General features: G+C 45.4%; 1 protein-coding gene across 1 annotated transcript; it reads right to left on the bottom strand.

Moving 5' to 3' along the window:
• Window positions 1–964: 964 nt before the first annotated feature.
• Window positions 965–10,646, bottom strand: LOC140728733 (uncharacterized). The gene is made up of 2 exons (XM_073047685.1): window positions 10,512–10,646; window positions 965–2,530 (listed from the first exon to the last, which is right to left on the bottom strand). The coding sequence occupies exons 1-2, from the start codon at window positions 10,570–10,572 to the stop codon at window positions 1,929–1,931; spliced, it is 663 nt and encodes a 220-aa protein (XP_072903786.1). The 5' UTR covers window positions 10,573–10,646; the 3' UTR covers window positions 965–1,928.
• Window positions 10,647–17,500: the final 6,854 nt, after the last annotated feature.

Below are 17,500 nucleotides of genomic sequence, written 5' to 3'. Positions count from 1 at the left end.
TGAAGCATCTGGGGACAATGGCTTGACTAAGGGAGATGTTAAAAATGTCTGTCAGGACATCTGCTAATACATCAGTGTGGTGAACTACATATACCTGTCTGGACACGCCCCCTGTCTACCACTTTTCCCCTCTCTGCCGAGGCCTGCGCGGCCTTCAGCTGCATTAAAGGGGACATTGCCAAAGCAACGATGCATGCGGTGGACGAGACCATTCCCTTTCAAGTAGAGAGTGACGCTCCGGAAACATGTGAGGAGCAATAAATACTCCCCGCTGGTCGAGAGGGTTCACCTTCTACATGCGAACCCCCAGTATGCTTATGTGGTCTTACCTGATGGGCGGGAGGACACGGTCTCCGTCCGCGACCTGGCGCCTGCAGGAGCAGCAGACCACTACCCCGAACACTCCATGGTAACTATGAACCCTGTACCCGAGGTGACACCGTGCACACCGAGCCCTACACAGACTCCTCACGACACTCCTATACCGGGCGTCTCGCACGCGCATATACCAGGCGCCTTGCACACGCATGAGGGATCACTGACGCCTAGTGGGCTGACACCTCCAGTTAGGCCGGAACCAGCACAACCACCATCTCTGATGCAATCACCACTGGCACCTGTGCAATCACAGCCGGTGCTACGTAGATCACAGCGACAGATTCGACCACCTGATAGACTTAGCCTGTAAATATACTTGTAAGAAACTTCGCCACGTGGGGACTCTCTTTTAAAACAAAGTGGGGGGTGAATGTGGTGAACTACATATACCTGTCTGGACATGCCCCCTGCTGACTGCTCCTGTGGCTCCTCCCACAGACCCCGGTATAAAGGCGATTGAGGCCTGAGCCCTGCCCTCAGTCTCCAGGATGTAGTATGGTGGTCAACTACTGCTTGTTCCTTCTTCCAGTCAATAAAAGCCGATATCTCTTTCTTTTTCAATCTTTTTATTATTGTTATTAATATCAACAAAATAAAATTGATACATAGATAATGGGATTACAAACATACACATTTCAACTGAACATGAAAGAATACATAAGCAATAGTTACAGTATAAATGAGTATTCCCAAATCATGGACGATACAAGTAACAAATAAACAAGGCAAACCTAGGTATATCATAATATATATTTTTAAAAAACAGAAAAAAGAAAAAGAAAAAAAATTATGCAAAAAAAACTAATCTAATAATCTAATAACTAATAAGGAAAAAAACAAAAAAAGAAAAAAGAGAAAAAGAAAAAATGAGGAAAAAAGGGCTGTTTATAATATCTCACAAAAATACAAAGTCGTCAGTGTCGTCAACTCCGATCCTCTCAACATATATAAAATCGAAACTGGAAAAACAAATAGGCTTGGAACAGGGTCATATTACATCATATGAAAATATTGAATAAATGGTCTCCATATCTTTTCAAATTTAATAGAAGTATCAAATACAACATTTCTAATTTTTTCTAAATTTAGACATAACACAGTTTGAGAAAACCAATGAAATACGGTAGGAGGATTAATTTCTTTCCAATTCAACAAAATAGATCTTCTAGCCATTAATGTAAGAAATGCAATCATTCGACAAGTGGAAGAGGATAAATGGAGTGAGTCCATCATTGGTAAACCAAAAATTGCAGTAATAGGATGTGGTTGTAAATCAATGTTCAATACCGCAGAAATAATATCAAAAATATCTTTCCAATAGTTTTTCAAATGCGGACACGACCAGAACATATGAGTTAAAGACGCTATCTCAGAATGACATCTGTCACAAATAGGATTTATATAGGAATAAAAACGAGCCAATTTATCCTTGGACATATGAGCCCTGTGCACAACTTTAAACTGTATTAATGAATGTTTAGCACATATAGATGATGTATTATCAAAAGCCGATATCTCGCCTCACGTCTCAGAGAGTTATTGATGGTGATTCAATCAGCACATTCCTTGAGTACACGTCCAGGGATGTTGTCGGGACCTCCCCCTTTTCGTGGGTTAACCCTGGCAAGGGTCCTCCGTGTTTGCTCGGAATCAATGATTGGAGCCGGCTGGTCAGATGGTAAGAAGGGACTGGCTCTCCCCCTTGCTGTAGTGTTTGATGCTTTGAAGCACGTGAAGAATTTGTTAAGCCTGTTAGGAAGAGAGGCATCGCCGTCATCAGTTTTCTGCCTGATCTTGTAGTCTGTCAGAGCTTTAATTCTCTGCCACATCCTTCTGGTGTCACCTGTGTCACAGAAGTGTCCATGTATTTTGCCCGCGTAGGCCCTTTTCGCTTTCCTGATCCCTAGTGAAAGCGCAGTCCTGGCTGAGCGAAGCGCACTCCTGTCCCCCGATCTGTAGGCTGTGTCACGGGCCTTCCATAGCGAACGCATCTCTGTTGTCATCCATGGCTTTTTATAACCACATGCGGTGAAGGTTTTCATCACAGTGACATCCTCCGTGCATTTGGCTATGTAGCTGATTACTACCTCCTCGTCCTCCTCAATGTCTATATGGTCATCATAGGAGGCTGCTGTTTTGAATATCTCCCAGTCTGTGTGCAAAAAACAGAGAGAGAGAGAGAGAGAGAGAGCAGGGTCTATGTGTGAACGTGAGCAAGGAGTGTGCGTGAATGTGTGAAAGACCACGTGTCTGTATCTGAGAAGGTGTGACTCTATGGTTTATCTATGCTCAACCTTCTCAGATACAGACACATATCCTTTCTCATGTTCACACACACACCCTAATCACACAGCACAAAAACAGGCCCTTTGGCCTACCTCGTCTGTGCTAAATCACTTAAATGGCATACTCCTGTCAGCCTGCACTGGGACCATGGCCCTGCCATCTATGCACCAATCCAAACTATGGTGAAACTTTGAAATCATGCTCAAATGCATCATTACTGCAGGCAGTTTGTTCCACACTCTCAAAACCCTCCGAGTGAAGAAGTTTCCTTTCATATTCTCCTTAAACACCTTTCACCCTTAACCCACGGCCTCTGTTTGTAGTCCCAACAAACCTTGGAGAAAGCCCGTTTGCATTTACCCTATCTACACCTCTCGTAAGTCAAAAGTAGATGCCATTTCATTGGCACTTCCCTTCAGCTCTGGAACATCTAGACAGTGATACTCTTTATCAAGTACAGTTTGGCATTCCATACTACCATCCGTTCACAAGAAAGTGAATCTCAGGGAAGAATATGGTGAAATATGTACTTTAATAATAAATTTACTTTGAAATTTGAGATTCTCTGGTACGATGATGCCGAAGAATATAAAGTTACTGACCTTCACCACCGCCAATCTTCCTCCTGTAGTCAAAAACTACTGACAGCTTCATCTGACCACTCCACTGAGTGGGCGAAGATGTGACGTGTCCTGCAGTGGGCCAGCAGAGCCAGAGGCAATAAATAAAGTGCCGTGAACAACAAGGCCGAATTTTAAAGGCTATCTGAAATTGAGAAGACAAATGTGTCCAAGAAGAGGATGTGACCAAAAGCCTGGAACCTTTTCTTGCCATCCATGCTAGAGTCTAGCAGAAAGCCAAGTAAGGATGATAGGTGTAGATATAGGTCCTCAAATGGACTGGAAAGGCAGGGAAGGACGATGGGTGTAGATTTTAAGGTGTAGATATGGATCCACGTATGGACTGGAAAAGCCAGCATCTGCAGATCTTCTCTTGTTTGTTAAGGATGATAGATATAACTATAGACCCACATACCAACATGGCAGTATGTAAACAGAAGTGGGATCCTAAGTGAAGAGCTTTCTCAGTGCCCTAATAAGCCCTCCTCAAAGTTTGGCTTTCGTGGGAGTTATTTGTCCAGAAGCCAAGAAGCGGGTATGTTATGGCTTAGACCATAGACCAGAAGACGTGGGAGCAGTATTACGTCATTTGGTCCATCGAGTTTGCTCCACCATTCCATCATGGCTGATTTATTATCGCATTCAGCCCCATTTGCCCTCCTTCTCCCAATAATGTTTGATGCTCAGACGAATCAACCTCTGGTTTAAGTATACCCAATGACTTGGCCTCTACAGCCATCTGTGGCAACGAATTCTACAGATTTACAACCCCCTTTCTAAAGAAATTCCCCCTCATCTCTGTCCTTGTATTCTCAGACAGCTCCCTCCGGTCCGAGACTCCCCCACTGTGTGAAACATTCTCACCGTGTCCTCTCTTTGTTGATCTTTCAATATTCGGTTTGTTTCAATAAGATCCCTATTCATTCTTATAAACTCTGGTGAGCACAGGTCCAGAACCATCAAATGCTCCATATACATTAACCCTTTCATTCCTGGGATCATTCTCGTGAACATCCTTTCATGAACATCGTGGCCTCTCTCCCAAAGGAGCTCAATCGCTTTTACACTCGGTTTGATGTCGCTAACTCTGAGCCTCCGAGGAAAGCCTCCGCTACAACCTGGTCATCTCGGAGGCTGAGGTATGCAGATGTTTCCAACAAATGTACAGTCACAAGACTTCAGAACCGGACTCACCTCAATAATAAGCAAATGCTTTGAGAGGCTGTTTCAAGGATTTCATCTGCAACTTGCTACCACCCACAACGGACCCCCTACAATTCACCTTCCGACACAACCGACCGACAGATGACGCAATAGCCACTGCTCTACGTACCACCCTTACACATCTGGAGAAGGAGGATGCTTATGTGAGAATGCTGTTCTTGGACTACAGTTCAGCATTCACACCATTGTTCCATCCACGCTCGAGAAGAAGCTCAGAGATCTCGGCCTTCACCCTGCCTTGTGTAGCTGAATTCTGGACTTCCTGTCAGATCACCAGCAGGCTGTAAGAGTGGGCTCCTTCACCTCCAACCCTCTGACTCTCAACACAGGAGCCCCTCAGGGCTGCGTACTGAGTCCCCTCCTTTACTCTCTGTATACCCATGACAGCTCCAATCTGCTAATTAAATTTGTCGACGACACTACACTGGTTGGCTTTACCTCAAAAACTAACGAGGTGGCCTACAGGGAAGAAGTCATCACCCTGACACAGTGGTGTCAAGAAAACAACCTCTCCCTCAATGTCACAAAAACAAAGGAGCTGGTTGTGGACTCCAGGAGGAATGGAGACAGGCTAACCTCTATTGACATCAATGGATCTGGGGCTGAGAGGGTAAACAGCTTTAAGTTCCTTGGCATCCAAATCACCGAGGACCTCATGTGGTCTGTACACACTAACTGTACAGTCAAAAGGGCACAACAGCGCCTCTTTCACCTTAGACGGTTGAAGAAGTTTGGTATGGGCCCCCAAGTCCTAATAACTTTCTACAGGGGCACAATTGAGAGCATCCTGACTGGCTGCATCTCTGCTTGGTATGGGAACTGTACCTCCTTTAATCACAACACTCTGCAGAGAGTGGTGCAGACAGCCCAGTGCACTTGTAGGTGTGAACTTCCCAAGATTCAGGACATTTACAAGGACAGGTGTGTAAAAAGGGCCCGTAGGATCATTGGGGAACCAAGTCAACCCAACCACAATCTATTCCAGCTGCTACCATCCGGGAAACGGTACCGCAGCATAAAAGCCAGGACCAACAGGTTCTTCCACCAGGCTATCAGACTGATTAACTCACGCTGGCTTGAGTGTACTCTATCTTACATTGACTATTCTATTTATTATAAATTACTATGATTGCACATTGCACATTTAGATGGAGACGTAACATAAAGATTTTTACTCCTCGTATGTGATGGATGTAAGAAATAAAGGCAATTCAATTCAAGCTGGTCCCCGAATCCTGCGCCCCCACAAGCAGGGCAGCTCAGACAGAACGCCCTGCTTCATCTCAAGGGCGAAGGATCTGTGAACATTGCTTATCAGGGCCAGGGGCTGGCTGGTGTGTGTCTCCGCATTCGTGACCCGCTATTGTCTGACCTCAATAGCTGCCATCCTGACAGGTGTGTCTAGGTATAACATCTTCCTCAAATATTTCCACACTCATCAAAAGATAATGGAAGGATTAAAAAGCAGTCCATACTTAGAACCCAAGATTACATACTGTACTTGGTGATCTCCCACTTCTTTGCCACTGAACTCATAATGGCTTTTGTATTTGCTTATACAGAGAACTGCTACGCCAAAGTTTTAAAAGTTCACTCACAAGTGAACGTGCTGCGTGTCTATGTGCACCTCTCTGGGGTCCCAAACAATCAAATGCTGGCCCTGTCTCACCAAAGTACATCTGTCGGTACTTCAAAAGTCCTATGAAGGACTGTGCAAGTCCTTCACAGGTGGAGAGGATCAACAACTGTAAATTCTTCGCTGTTACCGTTACAGATCATCTGCCTGGGCCCAGCACGCAAGTCGCAAACGTGAAGAAAGCACGACAGCGCCACTGCTGCCTTAGGAGTCTGTGAATATTCAGCATGACATCTAAAACTTTGCCAGACTTCTACAGATGCGAGGTGTAAAGTATATTGGCTAGTTGCATCGGGGCTTGGTATGGGAACACCAATTCCCTCATACAGAAAGGCTACAAAAAGCACTGGATACTACACAGACCATCATCGGTAAAACCCTCCCCTCCACTGAGCACATTGATGTGAAATGTTCTTGTCGGAAAGCAGCAACAATCATCAAGTGCCCCCAGCATCCAGCCCATGCCCATGCAGCATCTCGCTGCTGCCATCAATAGGAACATAGAACATAGAAATCTACAGCAATTACAGGCCCTTTGGCCCACAATGTTGTGTCGGCCATGTAACCGACTCTAGAGATTGCCTAGAATTTCCCCACCGCATAACCCTCTATTTTTCTGAGCTCCATGTACCTACCTAAGAATCTCTTAAAAGACCCTGTTGTATCCATCTCTACCACAGTTGCTGGCAGTATTCCACCACTCTGTGTGTGAAAAACTTACCCCTGCCATCCCCTCCTGTACCTACTTACAAGCACCTTAAACCATGCCCCCTCATTTCAGCCCTGGGAAAAAGCCTCTGGCTATCCACATGATCAATGCCTCTTATCATCTTATACACCTCTATCAGGTCACCTCTCATCCTCTGTCGCTCCAAGGAGTAAAGGTCAAGTTCACTCAACCTGTTCTCATAAAGCATGCTCCCCAATCCAGGCAACATCCTTGTAAATCTTTTCCGCACTCTCTCTATAATATTCACATCCTTCCTGTAGTGAGGTGACCAGAACTGAACACAGTACTCCAAGTGGGGTCTGACCAAGGTCTTATATAGCTGTAACGTTACCTCATGGCTCTTGAACTCCATCCCATGGTTGATGAATGCTAACACACCGTGCACCTTCTTAACAACACTGTTTACCTACGTAGCTGCTTTGAGTGTCCTATGGACAGAGACCCCAAGATCCCTCTGATCTTCCACACTGCCAAGAGTCTTACCATTAATAATATATTCTGTCTTCATATTTCACCTACCAAAATGAACCACCTCACACTTATCCATGTTGAACTCCATCTACCACTTCTCAGCCCAGCCTGCATCCTATCGATGGTCCTCTGTAACCTCTGACAACCCTCCAGACTAACCACAACACCCCCAACTTTTGTGTCATCAGCAAATTTACTAACCCACCCCCTCTACTTCTTCAGCTAGGTCATTTATAAAAATCACAAAGAGAAGGTGTCCCAGAACAGATCCCTGTGAAACTCCACTGGTCACTGTCCTCCATACAGAAGACAAACCATCTACAACCACCCTTTGCCTTCTGTGGGCAGGCCAATTCTGGATGGTCTCCTTGGATCCCATGCCTCCTTACTTTCTGAATGAGCCTTGCATGGGGAGCCTAATTAAATGGCTTCTGAAATCCATATACATCTACTGCTCTATCTTCATCAATGTGAAGAAGGAAGAAGGAAGGAGGTACAGGAGCCTCAGAACTCACACCACCAGGTTCGGAAACAGTTATTACCCCTCAACCATCAGGCTCTTGAACCAGAGAGAATAACTTCACTTGTACCATCACTGAACTGATCCCACAAGCTATGGACTCCATGTTCTCCATATTTATTGCTTATTTATGTATTGTTATTATTAATTTTTTTCTTTCATTTTGTATTTTGAAAATTGCAAATGTCACTCTACTCTTTAAGAAAGAAGTGAGGAAGAAGAAAGGAAATTATAGGCCAATTAGACTGACAGTGGTTGGGAAGATGTTAGAGTCGATTTTTAAGGATGTAGTTTCAGGGTTCTTGAGATGCATGATATAATGGCCAAAGTCAGCATGGTTTCCTTAAGGAAAAATCTTGCCTGACAAATATGTTGGAATTCTTTAAGAAAATAAAAAAAAGGACAGAGAAAGGGCATTGGTGGATGTTGTATACAGTACTAGGATTTTTCAAAGGCCTTTGACAAAGTACCACACGCAAGATTGTTTTGCAAGGTAAAAACCCATGGTATTGCAGGAAAGATACCAGCATAGATAGAACATGGGCTAATTGGCAGATAGCAAAGAGTTGGAATAAAAGGAGCCTTTTCTGATTGGCTGATGATGGCTAGTGGTGTTCCATGGGTTCGACGTTGGGACTGCTTCTTTATACAATGTATGTCAATGATCTGGATGGCAGTATTGATGGCTTTGTGGCCATGTTTGTGGATGGTACAAAGAGAGAGGTGGAGGGGCTGGTAGTGTTGAGGAAGCAGAAGGACTTAGACAGATTAGGAGAATGGGCAAAGGAGTGACAGATAGAATACAGTGTCAGGAAGAGTATGGTCATGCAATTTGGTAGAAGAAATAAAAGCATTGACTATTTTCTGAAGGGGGGGGGGGAAATTCACAAATCTGAGGTGCAAGGGGACTTGGGAGTCCTCATGCAGGATTCCCTAAAGGTTAATTTGCAGATTGAGTTGATGGAGAGGAAGGCAAATGCAATTTTAGCATTCATTTCAAAAGAACTAGAATATAAAAGCAAGGATATAATGTTGAGGCTTTATAAGGCAATAGTGAGGCCTCACTTGGAGTATTGTGAGCATTTTTGGGCCCCTTATCTAAGAAAGGATGTGCTTACATTAGAGAAGGTTCAAATGAGGTTCATGAAAATGATTCCGAGATTGAAAGGCTTATCATATGAGGAGCATTTTTAATGGCTTTGGGCCTGTATGCACTGGAATTTAGAATAGTGGGGGGGGTGGATTTCATTAAAACCTATTGAATATTAAAAGATCTAGATAGAGTATATGGGGAGAGGGTGTCTCCTATAAAGGGGAAGTCTAGGATCAGAGGGCCCAACTTCAGAATAGGGGGATGTTCAGTTAGAACGGAGATGAGGAGGAATTTCTTTAGCCAGAGGGTGGTGAATCTGTGGAATTCGTTACCACAGGTGGTTGTGGAGATCAGGTCATTGGGTGTATTTAATATGGAGGTTGATAGATTCTTGTTAAGTCAGGGCATGAAAGGTTATGGGGGAAGGCAGGAGAATGAGTTGAGAGGGAAATGGACCTGCCATGATAAAATGGCAGAGCAGGCTTGATAGGTCAAATGGCCTAATTCTGTTCCTAAATCTTATGGTAATTAAGTTCCCTTACACACACACACACACACATCTCACTGCTTTGTTCTCTAATACTTCTTAATTCATCCTGCCAACTCCCTTTCCCAAAAGCTCCCTCCTGGAAAGCGGTATAGAGCTACTAAAACAGAACTTTCATGCCATCTTAAAAGTTTCCTCTGCCAGTCATTTAATCAGATCCACCATTCTAATTAGCCCCAACCCCCCCCCCATCTATTACCCCACCTCTGTAAGCACTGTATACACTTTAAACCACTGTTTATAATACTGTTTTCATTGTAAATACATGATGGTATTTATGTATCTATGCACATTTTATTCCAGATCCCGACTTTGACCTCTCACTTTATTTTTATATACGTAGTTATTTATAATTGCTGAAGTTTGATTTTGCTGCGTGTCACGCACTGACCGCAGCAATTTCATAATACCCGTCCATGTGAGTGTTTATGGGGAGTAACGTTGATCCTTGATGTAATCTTCAGTTGGCACCACTGAGAACCACAACCGACAGCGCCACTCGAAGCTGTGCCGCGTCTCTCTCTGACACCGGGAGGGTAATCGGGACACCGTGACGGTGGTGGCGCCGCGGCCCACCAGGGGGCGGTGTTGGAAAGCTCCGGCGCAGAGCCTCCCCGGCTGGCCGCACCGCGCAGCCGGACCCTGCGCTGGAGATGTGGGCGAGCGGAGCAGCTGAATTCCCCGGCCCCAGCTCCTTAAGCAGGCGGCACTGCAACTGGAGAAGACCACTCAGCCCTTCGAGACTGGCATGCCGGCACAGGGAGAGCCCACGCAGCTCCTTGTTTCAGCTCAGTGGGAGCCGGAAGCCATTCGGTCCCTCGAGACTGCTATCCTTCGACAGGAAGATACCGTTCAACTCAGAGTGTCTGTTGCACATGTCCGTCCGCACTCGCCGCTGCCTGGGGAAATAATCAAAGTCCCTCCCCCCATCATCATCACCACCCCAGACATTCTCTCTCTACCCCCCCTCCCCCGGGTAGAAGATACAAAAAAACTGAAATCATACCACCAGGCTCAAGGGCAGCTTCTGTTCCTGCCGTTTTCAGATTCTTGAACGGATCGGCCATATGCTAAAAGACAACCCGTTTATCTCCCAATCTATCTCGTTGTGGCCCTAACACCCTATTGTTTGTCTACGTGGCACTTTATCTCTATCTGCAAAACTCTGTTCTGCATTCTGTTTCCTTGTGTCCTACCGCTTTGTATGGAATGCAGTTAAACGTTGTTTTTACCGGATACGGAGACGGGTTCTTGGCCCATAGTCTGATATAAGAGGTCAGGAAGATATTCAGGTCTATTTACGCAGGAGTCCCTCACATCGTGTGCCTACGAGTGAAAAGTGAAGAACTGTGTACCAGATGCGGAGTCGTTTCGCTGAGTCCTAAATCATCCGTCGTATCTGCCTCCGGAAGGATTCCGTGTATCACCTGTATGTGGAGTGTTGCAGCCTCTGACAATCTGAAGGGGCTGCTCCTCAAGTTCAGCCCTGCACTCCTGCCCCTCGGTCACCCCGTGCGGAGTGACCTTGGTCGCTCGGGAGATCTCCTGGGCCTGGCCAAGGAGGCCATTCACGGGTTAAGGGGGTTCTGCCCAAGCCTATTGCCTGCCTCCTCTTCCGGGATTACATCTATGCCGGGGTGTCCTTGGAGAGTGAAACACACCGTGTCCACGACTACAGTGGGCCACCTCAGGGGCTTAAGTGTGTTGTGGATAGTGCTAATTGTATTTTAATTTAACACTGTAACAACGTGTTTTATAATTGCGTTTGGTTGCGGTGCTGTAATCATTTGAATTAAACTTCGTATATTTAAAAAGGAAATTCAGCCCCATGTATTTAACAGGAAGAGGCCATTCGACCAGCGATTCGGTTTCACAAAAGCAGGAAAGGTCAGGCAGAGAGTGGCTGTGGAAACTGAAAGCTCAGTCCCAGCCCCGTTATGGTGCAGGTCAGTACTGGATGCAGGAACCTTCGCTCTGGAAATTAACACGGCCCCTCGAGGCGCGCAGCCCAGCAGTCCCCCGTTTTAATCCTAGCCTAAAACGGGGCAATTTACAATGACCAACTAACCTACCAACGGGACTGTGGAAAGAAACCTGAGCGCACGGGGAGTAGAAACTCCTTGCAGACGGCGGCGGCGGGAATTGAACCCGGGTCACTGGTACTGTAAAGCGCTGTGCTGACCACGATGTTACTGTGCCGCCCTTCCGGGGCTGGTCGCTATTGCACTGAAATTTGTTAGGGGTGGGGGGGGGGGAGTGACAGGAGAAGGGAAGTCGTGCTGAGAGAAGGGTAGGGGTTTGTGTGGAGGACCCAGAGGAGTGAAGAGAGGGGATGAGGAAGAAGCAATACAAATGTTGTTCCATTGTTAAGAAAGGAAAGAACACACAGACAGACATACTTTATTGATTCCAAGGGAAATTGGGTTTCGTTACAGTCACACCAACCAAGAATAGTGTAGAAATATAGCAATATAAAACCATAAATAATTAAATAATAATAAGTAAATAATGCCAAGTGGAAATTAGTCCAGGACCAGCCTATTGGCTCAGGGTGTCTGACACTCCAAGGGAGGAGGTGTAAAGTTTGATGGCCACAGGCAGGAATGACTTCCTATGACGCTCAGTGTTGCATCTCGGTGGAATGAGTCTCTGGCTGAACGTACTCCTGCGCCTAACCAGTACACTATGGAGTGGATGGGAGTCATTGTCCAAGATGGCATGCAACTTGGACAGCATCCTCTTTTCAGACACCACTGTCAGAGAGTCCAGTTCCACACCCACAACATCACTGGCCTTACGAATGAGTTTGTTGATTCTGTTGGTGTCTGCTACCCTCAGCCTGCTGCCCCAGCACACAACAGCAAACATGATAGCACTGGCCACCACAGCCTCGTAGAACATCCTCAGCATCGTCTGGCAGATGTTAAAGGACCTCAGTCTCCTCAGGAGGTAGAGACGGTTCTGACCCTTCTTGTAGACAGCCTCAGTATTCTTTGACCAGTCCAGTTTATTGTCAATTTGTATCCCAGGCATTTGTAATCCTCCACCATGTCCACACTGACCCCTTGGATGGAAACAGGGGTCACCGGTGTCTTAGCCCTCCTCAGGTCCACGACCAGCTCCTTAGTCTTTTTCACATTAAGCTGCAGATGATTCTGCTCACACCATGTGACAAAGTTCCCCACCGTACAGAACAGTACAGCACAGGGACAGGCCATTCGGCCCACAATGTTGTGCCAAACCAATTAAATTAGTAATCAAATGGCCAACGAAACTACACTCTTCTGCCTACATAATGTCCATATCCTCCCATTTCCCTCACATTCATGTGTCTGTCTGAACATCACTTAAAAGTCTCTGATGCTTCTGCCTCCACCACCGCAGCAGGCAGCCAGGACTTCCTGTGTGTAACGCCCTGGGAAAGGGTTCTCTGCTTTCTGTAGAAGCGACGTTTGGGTCGAGATTGGAGATATGGGTGAGCTGGGTCTTTTGTTTGTTGGGAGATGAAGAGAGAACTGGCCGTAGGTTCCGTCCCAGTGGGGAGATCGTGATTTGATGGAGCCGGGCGGCGAGAGCGACTGAGGATAGGTGAATTCAGCTCCAACTGGTGCACATTTGACTGTCTAATTATAATGGGCCCTTCTTGAGTTTTTTTTTATTAACCCTTTAGTTAAGATTCGTAGATATAATTCCTTTAGTAGTATGCAGTGTGCTGTCTGCTGTTTCTTGGCATTGAGTTGTAACAGGGTTGCAAATTACACAGCATCCACACAAACCGGGGTTTGGGATGGGAGAAGCATCTCAATCTCACAGGTTTGGTGGGACTGGAGTGTGTATTCCCTAGATGTACGCAGACAGGGACACCAGCAGGGTAAAAAACTTGTCCATCACACCTCCTTTGAAATTACCCCCTCTCTGCTTAAATACATGCCCTCTGGTATTAGACACGTCAACCCTTGGAGAAATGTTATTGCCATTTTTGGCATCTTCCCTCTTCCTTTCCAGTCCTGAGGAAGGGTTTTGGTCCAAAACATCGACTATTTATTCATTTCCACAGCTGCTGACTGACCCGCTGAGTTCGTCCAGCACCTGAAGAATTTCTCATATTAAAGATATTTTCTGTCTCCTCTCTCTGTGTCTCTCATAATCTTACAAACCTCTATCAGATCTCCCCTCTGCCTCTGCCACTCTAAAAAAAAACAGCCCAAGTTTGTCCAACCTCTCGTTATAGTACAAGCCCTCTAATTCAGGCAACATCCTGGTAAACCTCTCCAAATCCTTTCTGTAGTGGGGCAACCAGAACTGTATGCAATACTCCAGATGCGGCCTAACTGGACTTGCATAAAGCTGCAACATAACTTTCTGTCTTTGGAACTCAGTGCCTTGACAAACGTGCCCTATGTCGTCCTATCAACCTGTGTTGCCATTTTCAGAGAGTAATGAAGTTGCACTCTTAGATTCCTCTGCTCATCAACACTGTTAGGGGTCTTGCCCTTGACAGTGTGTTGTCTCTCTGCATCTGACCTGCACACTTCACATTTGGCTGGTTAAACTCCACCTGCTCTGTTTCCGTCCACATCTGCATCTGATCTATATCACCAGTCTACACTACCCACAGCACCACTAATTTTTGTATCATCTGCCACTTATCTACATTCTCATCCAGGTCATTTATATACTACACGAACTACAGAAGTCCCCGTGGAACACCACTAATCGCATATCTCCTTTGACCACTATTCTGTCTTTTATGAGCAGACTAGTTCTGAATCCAAACAGCTGATTCACCACCGATCCCTTGTATTTTAATCTTCTGGCTGAGCCTCCCACGAGGGACCTTGTCAAGTGACTTACTAAAATCCATGTAGTCAGTATCCACAGCTCTCCCTTCATCAGTCACCCTCATCACCTCATTAAAGATCTCAGTCAAGTTAGTGTAGGGCTCTCAGTACTATTAACAGTGGTGTTAACTGTTCAGGCTAACAAGATGGCTTCTCTGTATTGTTATAATGAAATAGCTTCTCTGTAATGTTACCTAATGCTGGAATGGGTTTCTGTATCTGGAATGTTTGGGTTATAACTGCAGATAAGGGGGGAGCTAACCAATGGAGAATTGTTATGCTATCTTGAATGTGTAAGCTGAGCGGGAGTTTGCGGTTTTTTTTCAGGAGATGAGCAAGGAGGATGGACGTGTGAGGTGCGGACAGTGGTTCCTGGGCAATGGATACTGGACATCGGTGGTTCGGATGGTGCCGAAGGCTCGGAAGGTCATTGTGGATGGTACCAGAGGTGTGAGCTCCAACGTATTAAAATATTATGTGCACAAACTGATAAACTTACTGATTTGGCGCCTTTAGGTTATCTGTTTCTACTAACCCATCACTAGGAAATAACTATAAAGTTGCAATTATTTACTCGCCTTTGGTGTATTGTCTGATATTTGTGTTGCGAGTGTGTACTGGGGGCCATTACACTGTATTTACACCAAAGTTTTGCACTGTTGGCGGGGCGACGGCGGTTCACCCTAGGCGAACAGGGGTAAATTGGGGGCACGGAGGCTACATTAGTAAGAACGACTTGCCATGCTGGTTCTTCCTAATCAGGCCATGGTTTTCCATGGAAACTAATGGAAAGCAGGAGTCATCTTGGAAACTATAGATGGCGAGTCTTGGATCAATAGTAGGGAACTACTGGAGATTATTCTTACTGATGGATTTATGAGTATTCGGAAAATCCACGGCCTATTTGGGGAATTTGTGCAGGGAAAGTCATGGCTTGATAGAATTTTTCGAGGAGGTGATGAAGGTAGGGCTGTGGATGTTGTCATATGTAAGGCATTTGAGAAGGTCATTCATGGGAGGCTCAATCAGAAAATTAAATTGCATGTGATCCACAGTGACTTTGCTCTTTGATTCAAAATAAGCTTGCCTATAGAAGGCAGAGGATAGTGGAGGTCTGTGACTCATGGTGTTCCACAGGGATCCATACTAGAACCTCTGATGCATTTGATAGGTGTATAAAAATGAAAACATATATGCATAGGTTATTAAGTTTGCAGATGATATGAAGATTGCTGGTATTGGAGATAGTGTAGAAGGTTGCCAATGGATACAATGAAATTTAGATCAGTTGAAGATATTTCTGGAGAAATAGGTGGTTTAATCCAGGAAAGTGTGAGGTGTTGCACTTTGAGAAATTAAACGTAAAGGGGAAGTATGCAGTTAATGGCAGAACCCTTAATGGTATTGATGTACGGAAGGGTATTGATGGTATTGATGTTCAGAGGGATCTTGGGGTCCAAGTCCATAGTTTTCTGAAAGTGGCTGTAGAGGTTAATAGCATGGTAATGAAGACATGTGGCATGTTTGGCATCATTAGTTGAGGCATCAAGTTCAAGAGCCAGGAAGTTATGCTGCAGTTTTTAAAAACTCTGGTTAACAGTATTGCATTCAGTTCCGATTTCCTCATTGTGGGAAGGATGTGGAGATTTTAGAGAGACTGCAGGGGAAGTTTACCGAGATGCTGCCTGGTTTAGAGGGCAAGGAGAGGTTGGACAAACTTGGGTTGTTCCTCTGGAGCAGTGGAGGCTGAGGGAAGATCTGAAAGATAGATAGATAGATAGATAGATACTTTATTCATCCCCATGGGGAAATTCAACATTTTTTCCAATGTCCCATACACTTGTTGTAGCAAAAACTCATTACATACAATACTTAACTCAGTCATAATATGATATGCATCTAAATCACTAACTCAAAAAGCATTAATAATAGCTTTTAAAAAAAAAAAAGTTCTTAAGTCCTGGCAGTTGAATTGTAAAGCCTAATGGCATTGGGGAGTATTGACCTCTTCATCCTGTCTGAGGAGCATTGCATCGACAGTAACCTGTCGCTGAAACTGCTTCTCTGTCTCTGGATGGTGCTATGTAGAGGATGTTCAGGGTTTTCCATAATTGACCGTAGCCTACTCAGCGCCCTTCGCTCAGCTACCGATGTTAAACTCTCCAGTACTTTGCCCACGACAGAGCCCGCCTTCCTTATCAGCTTATTAAGACGTGAGGCGTCCTTCTTCTTAATGCTTCCTCCCCAACACGCCACCACAAAGAAGAGGGCGCTCTCAACAACTGACCTATAGAACATCTTCAGCATCTCACTGCAGACATTGAATGACGCCAACCTTCTAAGGAAGTACAGTCGACTCTGTGCCTTCCTGCACAAGGCATCTGTGTTGACAGTCCAGTCTAGCTTCTCGTCCAACTGTACTCCCAGATACTTGTAGGTCTTAACCTGCTCCACACATTCTCCATTAATGATCACTGGCTCCATATGAGGCCTAGATCTCCTAAAGTCCACCACCATCTCCTTGGTCTTGGTGACATTGAGACGCAGGTAGTTTGAGTTGCACCATATCACAAAGTCCTGTATCAGTTTCCTATACTCCTCCTCCTGTCCATTCCTGACACACCCCACTATTGCCGTGTCATCAGCGAACTTCTGCACATGGCAGGACTCCGAGTTATATTGGAAGTCAGATGTGTACAGGGTGAACAGGACCGGAGAGAGTACGGTTCCCTGTGGCGCTCCTGTGCTGCTGACCACTGTGTCAGACCTACAGTCTCCCAACCGCACATACTGAGGTCTATCTGTCAAGTAGTCCACTATCCAATCCACCATGTGAGAGTCTACTCCCATCTCCGTTAGTTTGTGCTTTAAGATCTTGGGCTGGATGGTGTTAAAGGCACTAGAGAAGTCAAGGAATGTAATCCTCACAGCACAACTGACCCCATCTAGGTGAGAGAGTGATTTGTGCAGCAAATACGTGATAGCATCCTCCACTCCCACCTTCTCCTTATATTAGATTATGATTATGATTAGAAAGTCATGAGAAGCATAGCTAGAGCAGACAGCTTTTCCCAGGATCAAGACGTCTAATGCCAGAGTGCATGCATTTAAGGTGAGAGGGGATCATTTCAAAGAAGATGTATGAGACAAGGTT

The sequence above is a fragment of the Hemitrygon akajei genome, chromosome 6 (assembly GCF_048418815.1).
Source record: "Hemitrygon akajei chromosome 6, sHemAka1.3, whole genome shotgun sequence".
Lineage (NCBI taxonomy): Eukaryota > Metazoa > Chordata > Chondrichthyes > Myliobatiformes > Dasyatidae > Hemitrygon > Hemitrygon akajei.
Note: the sequence above shows the minus strand (reverse complement) of the source record. Positions and strands in the feature narration are given on the sequence as shown.